At 26.9% G+C, this 10,808-nt stretch overlaps 1 protein-coding gene across 1 annotated transcript; it reads left to right on the forward strand.

The window, feature by feature from the left end:
* The first annotated feature begins 4,219 nt into the window (after nucleotides 1–4,219).
* On the forward strand, nucleotides 4,220–5,749 carry LOC101240846 (C-C chemokine receptor type 5). The gene has a single exon (XM_065792571.1). The coding sequence runs from the start codon at nucleotides 4,356–4,358 to the stop codon at nucleotides 5,658–5,660; it is 1,305 nt and encodes a 434-aa protein (XP_065648643.1). The 5' UTR covers nucleotides 4,220–4,355; the 3' UTR covers nucleotides 5,661–5,749.
* The last annotated feature ends 5,059 nt before the right edge of the window (nucleotides 5,750–10,808 follow it).

Consider the following 10,808-nt stretch of genomic DNA (forward strand, 5'->3'; position numbering starts at 1 on the left):
TTGCTTTGTGGATTCATTGATAAGCTCAAGTTTTCTTTTAAACTGAAACTTAATTGGACTGGTCCCAAGATGCACTGTGATATTTTCTCTATTTTCATTTGAAGTTTTTCTTGATTTTGTAAAAACTCATCTCGTATAAAATCAATATCAGTATCTGTTGATGTAGATTCGTGTTAAGTTATTATTTTTGTTTTTTTATTCATTGTCTCGGAATAGTATGACAATTCGATGACAATTGCATATAATTGAACCGATTGGAATGTATGAACTATAATGGGAAGATATTTGAAGTGTCATGATATAAGTGCGGGTTGCCCTAATAATGCTTTCTTTCCTGTTTGTACTTTGTGATTAAGGTGCATACATTTTTTTCCTTATTTCCATCCTATTGTGCTGCGATGAAACGCATATATTTTTTCTGTATTGTTAAAATTTCTGTTTAAACGATTTTCAATTAGAGATTTTTCGTTTCAATCACTTGCTAGCTCATAGCTCTTTAAGACCTTAAAATAATTTCATTATTTTACAACCTTCTTTATTTTGATTCAAAAACTAATCAATAAAAACAAATTATTAGGATTTACAAGTTACAGTTACAAATCTATTTAATCACGAGTTTTTACAAAGAAATAGTATAATATTTTTAGTGAGTTGAATTGTTTCAAACATTTCATCTACATTTGAATTAGTTTGCATGTAAGGTCCACAATTATTCCGTTCAATGCAACAACACGTGTCGTAAGAAATATTTTTTGAAGATAATCAAAATGTCTTTAAAAAATAAAAAATCTTAACAAACTATAAATACGCAAAAGAGATTTATTATAATATAAAATAATCATACTCAAAATCATACTAGGGAAACATATTCAGAGTAAAATACATACTCAAAAAATTTGAAAGAGTAGCAAGGAAACATACTGAATTCAAGCGCTTATAAACAAATATAGATGCACCAAGAAAATATTTACACTATTTATATGTTATTTTTTTTGAACTATTGCAATACCCCATAAGTATTTTTTATAAATCTAGTAGATTAAAGGTCAATACAAGTTTTTTTAAATTGAATTTTATAGTGAACCCAGGGCTTTAACCATCATCATGTCACAATCAGTGCATCAAAAGAATAAAATTTCGTTTTTGAGTTCAATTTTGCGACTAAGCCTTTGCTTCCCCATGTGTTTTTTTATACTTTTAGGTATTTAACTAGATAAAGATTTATAATAACAAAAAAAAACTGTAGGATAATCGCGGCTTTTAATGGAAATGAAGATCAAAAATGACAAAAAAAATCATTATTTGCGTATTTTGAAGCATGATATTTAGTCAAAGAAAAAAAATTTCTTTACCAATTTTATTAATTTTGGTCTGAACTAGCCAATAAATGATAATCTAGTAGAATACTCGTTATAAAGTAATTATTTTGCTTTTTTTTTCGAGTTTAAAAATGCCTTTGACACCATTAAGTCAATATTTTTAAAAGTTTAGTCAAACTTTTTTATGATTAGAAACAATTATTTCGTCATTTATAAACATTTTACAGAGATCTTGTTGAACTATTTTTATCAATAAAATTTAAATAAAATAAAAAATTAATAACGACAGGAGCAAGTAGAAGGCAGAAGTCTTGTCACCAAGCCCCTATAGTAAGCATAAAATATTTTTTACAAATTTCTCATTATATAAATTTACAAATACTCGTTATGTAAAACAAGTTAATACATAATTTCAACAAGAATACGACAAATTGCAAAAAATTAAATAAATACATACGGTAAGAAATATTACAAGATTTTTTGACTTCAAATTTCAAGTTCGTTTCTTGCATCCACCCTAAAGGTGGAATGCAAGAAGCGAACTTGAAATTTGAAATTAATATTTCGAAGTGCGACTGTACTGTTTTTTTAAACATAGTTGCTGCATTTCAAAGCACGCTTCTTTTCAATTTAAAATGAGTTTTAAAATTACATTTTTTTTCATTTCCAAATGCTTTTGTATCATTTTTTAAACCTCGCATTAAAAGTCGTATTTTGAATCATATGAATGGGCAGTTGAATCATTAATAACACTGATAGCATTTCTTTTTCATCAATAACACTGATAACATTTCTTTTGTTTTTCATTAATAAAATACATTTTACGTAAGTCTGCAAAACAAAATTCACAAAATAAAAAACATTATTAAGATGCACGTAAAAAAATATTATTAGAACGCAGTTAATGATGCAAGTGGATAGTAATTTTTAGATGTTTTTGAGATATTGTTTTTTGTGTTTTTTTTTGGTTTTTAGAGAATATTGTTGTAATTAAAAAGTTGAGTAACATTTTTTGCAAAAAATCTTTTCATATTTGTATCTCCCGCAAAAAAAAAAGGTGCTTATTATGTTTAATCATTTGAGACAAAAAAATTCTTAAAATCATTATTTAAAAAGTTATTAAGAAAATTAACTTGTTTACCATACGGCGGTCGATACAATGAGGAGATTTAAAAAGATTTGTCGGAAGTATGTAAAACTTCAATATGGTTCGATTGCATTATATTTCGATTAATAATATTTCGATTTTGATTAATAATGATTCGATTTGGAAAATGTGTTTTTTTTTAATAAAATAGTTGGATTTTATCGTTTGTTTTAATGCTGATAAATTTTTAATGCTTATAATGCTAGTTTAAAATGTTTTAATCATGCATATTGTCACTCCACATTGTTTACAGCGCCGAATACACTACTGTTATTATTTTTAAATTTTATTAAAAACTAGTATATCATTTGCTCAAACATATAAAAATGTAATGTTTTTTATAAGTATATGGTAGATTTGAGTAATATGAGCACCTTGGTAACATGAGCTTAACATAAGATTTCTAAGATGTAAGCAGTGAAGTTAAAGTTGCTTTGCATTTATCGATCCTGTTATCACCACTATATGTTTTTTTTTTTTTTTTTAATCATTCACCTCCTCAAGGCCGAGAAGGCCACTACAGTCGAGGAGGTTTTTTTGTGGTTACAACTCTCTCTCAACTCAATTACTCCGAAACACGAACCTCGACGAACAAGGCCGCTGCGCGAAGAAACAAGTTGAGCGCGTTACTACCAGGGACTTTTTGTGGGGGAGGGAAGGATATTGAAATATTTTTGTATTTTGTACCACATTTGCGTCTCCTAAAAAAAAAAAGTACTTAATTTTTTAGATATTTTAGGAATTTTTTTTTTTTTATACATGTTTATTTTACAACTACAAAATATTTACAAGTAACCAATCACAGATTTACAAGTAACCAATCACAGATTGGCGGTAAAGATATACAAATACAAATATCATAAACGTAAAGTTCAAAATATACGAAGTAAATAAAAATACAGTTGCATTCAACTCCGAGGCCTGATTAAAATTAATACCAAATACAACAATATAATAACGCAAAATATAATCCGAGAAATATATCTCTATATTCTTCCAATTTAAATAAAAAATACAATAAATAAAAATTATTTACTACATTTCATGATAATGTTTGTTTATAAATATGATATAAAGGAAATTTGTAAAAGGTTGATAAAAAGAATTACTTGTTTGGGGAGAGAAAATGCACCACCGATTCCGACCCCCCTCCTCCCTCCTCCTGGATCTGTCAATTTAAAGGTTTGAGGAAATAAAAAGTTGAAAAATAACGAATTATTATTTTTGTTGTTGTTGTTGTTGTTGTTGTTGTTGTTGTTGCGTAAAACAGTGAAGTATTGTTGCAATGAAAAGTTGCTTAAAATTTGATCTTTTAATCGAAAATTTTGATTTATATTCATTATATTCTACAAATTAGTTCTAATTGTCAGGTTGGTATTTTTTTACCTAATGTTAGTTTTTCGACCTAATTTAAAGTTAAAGTGCTGCTTTTTGTAAAAGCTTGGCGTTTTTAAGGAAAATTTTCGGATGTCCAAATATCTAAATGGATTATGAGTAGTGATCCCTAAAAAATATTTTTTCGCAAAAATATTGAATCTAGCATAATTATTATAATATTCTAATTTTTGCTTAAGTTTATAATAATACACTGATCTATAAGATGCATAGATTGTTTCTATTAATATAATTTTTATTCAAATCAATCATTAAAAATCAAACTGATTTTCGATGATTTGTTTGAATTAAGAGTTTATATAAATTCTAGTACTTATTACATAAAAAGAATTTATTTTTTTAACAATTAATCATTAGATTAGTTTGAGCTTGAAACGAGTATTGCTTGATAAAGAAGTCATTAGCTGTCGTTTTAAATTATTTGAAAAGAAGCAAAAGCTGCTTAATGGTTGTGAGTAACAGTTTAATTATTTTATCTGAAACAAACAAAAAAAATGTTTTTTCGTTTGTTTTTATTTACGATCAAGATTACAAATATTTATTTGAGTGAGATGAACTGGACTTCAAGTAATAACTGGAGTGAGATGAACTCAACTTTAGTAAAATTATTTGTTGATTCCTCAGCAAACTCTTCTTTAACTCAAAACGATGTAAACCACACAGCACATTTTAATATTACTGAAGAAAATTATTTTTCCGGTATGACTTTAGATCAAGTTTGTCAACTTTTTGAAGTTAACAGTGAGAATTGTTCGTGTTCGAATCCCAGTTTTGATTTTTTTTGTAATGACCAATCTGAACAAGGTGAAATAACATTCACATGTGATACTGTTTCAAATAAAGTAACAGGTATTTCAAATTTAATATCATCTGTGTTCGCTTTGATTGGTAATGGGTTTGTAGTCGGTTTCGGAATATGCAGTTGGAAAGATCTCTCAATATTTCGGCAATTAATTTTAGGTTTGGCTATTTCCGATTTAATATTTGCAATTATAGAATTTATATTAAGCATTCCTAGAATATGGACATGTCATTGGTTGTACGGTTTATTAATGTGTAAAGTTCTTTCTGCTGTACTGGCTGCAAGTGCAAACATTGCAGTGGGATTCATAGTCATTGTTGCTGTTGATAGGTACATCGGCATTGTACACATATTTAGTAAAACTTTAAATCAAACTTTATTAAGAGTCATTGTAATCATAAACGTTGTGGCAGGAATATTATCTGTTCTTCCACCATTGTTGGTTCTTCAAGTTACCAATTTTGAAACATGCGAAGAAAACTGGAGCAGTAGAAAATCTAGTGTTTACACAATGGTTCTGTTTTTTGTTTATTATCTCATACCCGTAATTGCACTTATTGTTTTATATTGTATAATTATTGCTTGGTTAAAAAAAGCTTACTTAAAGTGCAAAGCGTTAAATAATGCTCAAAAAATATCGCGTTTGAAAAAAAACAAAAGAACTTTAGTTATGCTGATTTCAATCTTGGCCTGTTTTACAGTATTAGTTCTTCCGAATCGAGCTGTTTGGATTATAAAAGATTTTTACAGTTTGAGCAATATTAACGATAACAATTTATTCCGTTTTTTAAAGATAATATTGGAGATTTCGTACGGACTCCATGCTGCAGTGAATCCCATTATTTATTCGGTTGTAGATCCTAGGTTTCAATTTCAAATGAAAAGTTTTTTCAACTTTTTATCTAAATATCCTAAGCATGAAGATCCTAAACCTTCAAGTGACTTGCGATCAACAACACATCACATAGACGAGGTGACAGTCGCATCGACAATTTAAATGAAGGTTGTAAATAATCATTAACTAGTTTTTATTTTAAGGCTTTTTTTAGCGTGTTATATTTTCAATAAAAAATTACTATTTTTGAAGATTTTAATATAAATTCTTTTAAGACCCAGGTTAACTTTAGAAAAAACCTTTTTTTTTGATAAAATTAGATACCCGTTTAATGTTCAAGGTCTTGAGCAGTTATTAAATATGTTTTTTTTTAAAAAAAAACAAATTTAGGAATTATTTGAAATATAGTGTTGTTTTATTATATAAAAAATATTACATAAAAATTATAAATTATATAAAATATATTACATGAAAAAAAGATACCAATATGTTTATTCTCTTTCTAATGTACAGTACAATAAAAAATTTTCAAATAATTAATCATTCTATGTATATAAGATATTATTTTTTTTTTTAATAATCAAATTTGCCCTGGTCATGCAAGCCAGGTACAAAATGCGGTTTTCTTGGATTTTTATTTAAACTGCGCTTAGTTCTTACCACGTGTACTGTAAGTTAGGCGTACGCGCGTTTCTATATTTTCCGGTTTGCAATCATGCGTTTTTTTAAAAAGAGGAAAATGATTTTTAAATTAGTAGGTTTAACTGAAAAATACACTTTTAGTTTTTGTGTGTGAACAAATTATAAAGAATGTTAAACTTTAACTTTGTTTTTTTTTTAAAAAATAAGAAAGAAATTGTAACAACTTGTATTTAAACTTAGAAAACAAAAAGCAACTATACACCTTCATAAAGTTTAAATTAACTTGCAACTGCCCCATTGATTTACGTAATGCTATTGAAAAAAAAATTTTTAGCAAGTGAAAATAACGTGAAATGTCAGCTTTGAGACAACTTGGAAACAAATCTAAAGGACGATTGAGCATTGATCTGTTGAAATCTTTGCGTGTTTATGAAGATAAGTTATTAAAAAAATGTAAAATAATTTCCCAAAAAAGATTTCATTTTTGAAAGTTTTGTAATTTTTTTAATGAGAAACAATTTTAAAAAAATTCTAAAGTTGTTGACAAGTATATCTATAATATAAATATTTACCAATTAATGTTAAGCCTTATTATATTTTTATCTTTGACTGAATAAAGACTTAACAATTATCTTAGATTGTTAAAACAAAGCTCTGATGTATAAAAAATTTCTTTTATCTTTTTTTACCACTATACAAACATTTTTGCGTAATTCACTGATTTTTTAACTATTCTAATATTCGCAAATACTTAATTAATAAAATTTGAAAAAGTATCACAAAGTGAAACTCTTTCAAATTACATTAATTAAGTGCAGAGACAATTTAAAAAATTCCCTGCGCTGCATATAAGGTAAGATTTTGAAGTGTTTTGCACAGATTATTTCAAATAGTCACCAAAACGTAGTCAAATTTCCTCATTAACACCATAGATACAAGTTTTTATTTTGGTATTAAATCATTTAGTAGCAGCCCATTTTCAAATTTCTTTCAGATAACTACTCATTATACTACTTAAAGATTTATCACATTACCTCCACGTGGAGGGAATGTGTAGTAGCACATTACCTCCAAGGGGAGGGTATGTGTAGTAGCACCACTTAAATCTTATCAGATTTTCTTGCTTTTTGTGAAACATTTAAATTCGGCAGTTTTATCTTTGGATCATAACGTTGATGACTGTTACCCTTTGATTCAAACAAATCTCAATAGCCAAAATATACTGGTCTGGGAATATACTTACGCATAAATTTATATATGGAAATTTATGCGTAAGTATATTCTTCAATCCTCTTACTATTTTTATGTTTTATCTCTTATTTTTCTATTTACTTTCATTTAATTAATCACCTTTTTTATTTGTTTTTTATTGTTCACCTTCTTCCCAAGACTGCACTCATTTTGAAGTTGATTCTGATTAAATGTAGTAAGCCTTTTTTCATTAGTGCTCAGCTAATATTATTTTTATGGATGAGTTTAATAGTCATCACATTGATTGCTAGTTCAACTGACTGCTGACTCTATAGCTCTACAGTTTTTATCTTTCTCAACTCGTTAATTTTATGACTTGTTTCATAGAAAATCCTGATAACTTTCCTCCGCTCCTTGGTTTTTGTCTTGACTCTGACTTTTGTGCTCAGTTTTTTCTTATTCTTCTTTAGTTGATTCAAATTATGCAATGATCTTACTCAACTTTTACTTCCTTAAAATCAGATGCCTAACTACTACCTAAAATTATCAAGTACTTATTTTACAATTTTTACTACGATGATCCAAGGGTTAGTATCTTTTGGTTGATCGATGGTCCTAGGGTATGTATCTCTCCTGTCTTCTTAAAAGTGCGCTTTCTTCATAATCTCCTGGATTCAGACAAGATTGGAAAATTTCATTTCTTTTTGTCGCTTTTAAGTAAAGTTGCACTGAATCCCATAGTTTTCTTCTTCTAGTAGAGTTTGTCTTTATAACCTTCTGTCGCATTTAGTTTCTCTGACTATTTTACAAAATGATTAAAACCAAAGTTAAAACTGAAGTTTCAAAAAGTTACAAGTTTGTTGCGCATGTTATCTAATAAAGTTGAAAAAATTACAAAACTAGTGCATTAAAAAAAAAGAAATTTAAACGAAAATCTTTAAATCATTGGGTTGTACGTATCTTATGTTTAACGATATTTGGAATCTTCAGTGCAGTTGCAAGTACGGGAGTTTTTATACTTCAAAATTAAAGAAAAAATTCATAACTAAATTCCAGTATATTGTTGTAAAAACACTTAGACATACAATAGTTTATTTTATTTTCAGAAAAAATGAAAAAATTTTGTATTATTCAATTATCTCTGCACAGCAAAATCCACGATTCTTGTTTTAAGCAAAAAAAAGTCTTAAAACAAGAAAAAAAAGACTTGTCTGCCACGTAAGAATATTTTTTCTTTTTTCAAGAATTTTTATCCTTAAAATAAATATTTTTTTTCTTGAATATTTTTTTTTTTCTAGTTTCAAGAATTTTTATTCTTAAAACAAAATTTTTTTTTCTTGTTTCAAGAATATTTTTACTCAAATAAAGATTTTTCTTGTTTTAAGATTTATTTTTATTAATAAGAACATTTTTCTTATTTCAAGGACATTTTTGCTTAAAATAAGATTCTATTTTCTTTGTAAAACAATATTACAAGATTATTTTTTCTATAATTTTTTCTTTTATATCATCCTAATTTTAAAATGAAACATTTTGAAATTAGGATGATATAAAATAAGAATATTCAAAAGGTATTTATACATTTAAACAACTCTCATCGTGGAAATAAAACTTGTTGTTCTTTGGAATGTCCAGTTATTGTTAATGCTTGTAGCGGCAATACTCCTCCCATAGGCTACTTATTTGACTCAAACAAGTTTCTGTTGACCCTTTATCTTTAAATAAAATATAATGTAAGTGTAAAATATAATATAAATTGTGTATGCCGTCATGACATGGGCGCCATAATCCATGTCCATTACATAGTGTATTCCAATAAGTCCAATCACGGCGTCAGAAAATGAAAAACTTCGTAAAATAATCTTTTTGCCACGCATAACGATTGCCTCGTCTTTATCGTCTGTTATGATAAGGATTTTATCTGAAAATAAATTTAACAAACTCAAATCTATGTTTAATATAAGGCTTCCTAAAATTTAACATTAACATCTTTCATATCCTAAAATCTTATAAATCCTTACTTTGATATATATTAATATATATATATATATATATATATATATATATATATATATATATATATATATATATATATATATATATATATATATATATATATATATATATATATGTATATATATATATATAAATATATACATGCTGACTTAGGTGAGCAGTGTGACATCATACTGAAATAGCCTGCTGCTGGGGGCTTCAGTACATACATCGACTGAAAAATAGCCTGACTAGCAGTGGAGTGCTGCTACATCAACTGAGGGTTTGGCATGGGGAACCAATCTTTTCATTCATTGTTCTTTGTTTTTTCTGAAAAAGCCATATCAATTTAGATAAGCAAAAAAAGTGAGCAAATGCTTACATAAATATGCTATTGTAGATATATCAACCCTCAGTATTAGGAAAAATGAGATCAGCAATAATTTGCCAATCTCAATCTTTTAGAGGTTGACAAGAAAAATTTAATACAAAGGTCCTACCATAAAATATAGAAATGAGGTCAGCAATTTTTTGTCGATATCAAACATTTTTAGGTTGGCAGTAAGGTCAACATTGCGGAATGCCGACCCTAATTTCGGGCTGATATGTGTGTGTGTATATATATATATATATATATAAATTAGTAGAAAATTACTTAATAAAAGTTTATACATATATATATATATATATATATATATATATATATATATATATATATATATATATATATATATATATATATATATATATATATAAATTAGTAAAAACACTTATCTAATTTTTGTTTCCTTCAACACTATGCTTCACCATCAGCAGGTTCATCAGGAAGAATGTCTAAACATAAAAAAAATTTCAAATTATAGAAAAATTATTTCACAGGAAGTTGGGAGTTGTTATAACTAATTATGTTATAACTGTAGTATTTTGCAACCAGGAAGTTGCATCAACTACATTAGATAATTAAAAAATCATGAAAAGAATTCTTTAGAATTAGGATAAATTTGGTCTGGTCATTTGTTTTTATAATTTTTTAAAAAGAACTTATTTTCATTTAGAAAATTTCTAGAAAAAATAATGTAATAAAACAGAATGTGTGTCAATTTCTTCAGTCAAGCTTACTCTCACTGATTCAACTGTGACAGAAGATTTTAATACACGAGTTATCTCACCAACAATCTGAATTAAACAATAATAAAAAAAAAGCATACAAACAATTTTAAAAATCAGAGGATAATTATAGGATAACCCATTAGGACATTGCAGTTTTGAAAAAATAACTACTCACTTTAGAAAGGATTTGTGATTTTGAAACTCTGTTTGATATTTTCCAATAAAAATATAAAACTAACAATGAAAAAACAAATATTACCACAGTCACAGTAGAGAAACATGGATATTTTTCTAAAACTGTTGCAATTCTATCAACTCTGTCAACTGAACATTTACCCAAGTCTTTTTTTGAGCAAATTTAGCACCCAATTT

This window comes from Hydra vulgaris, chromosome 03 (assembly GCF_038396675.1).
Source record: "Hydra vulgaris chromosome 03, alternate assembly HydraT2T_AEP".
Classification (NCBI taxonomy): Eukaryota; Metazoa; Cnidaria; class Hydrozoa; order Anthoathecata; family Hydridae; genus Hydra; species Hydra vulgaris.

What these genes read in the sequence shown, in the direction of transcription:
- LOC101240846 (XM_065792571.1), top strand. Translation starts at nt 4,356, where the DNA reads ATGTTTTTTCGTTTGTTTTTATTTACGATCAAGATTACAAATATTTAT.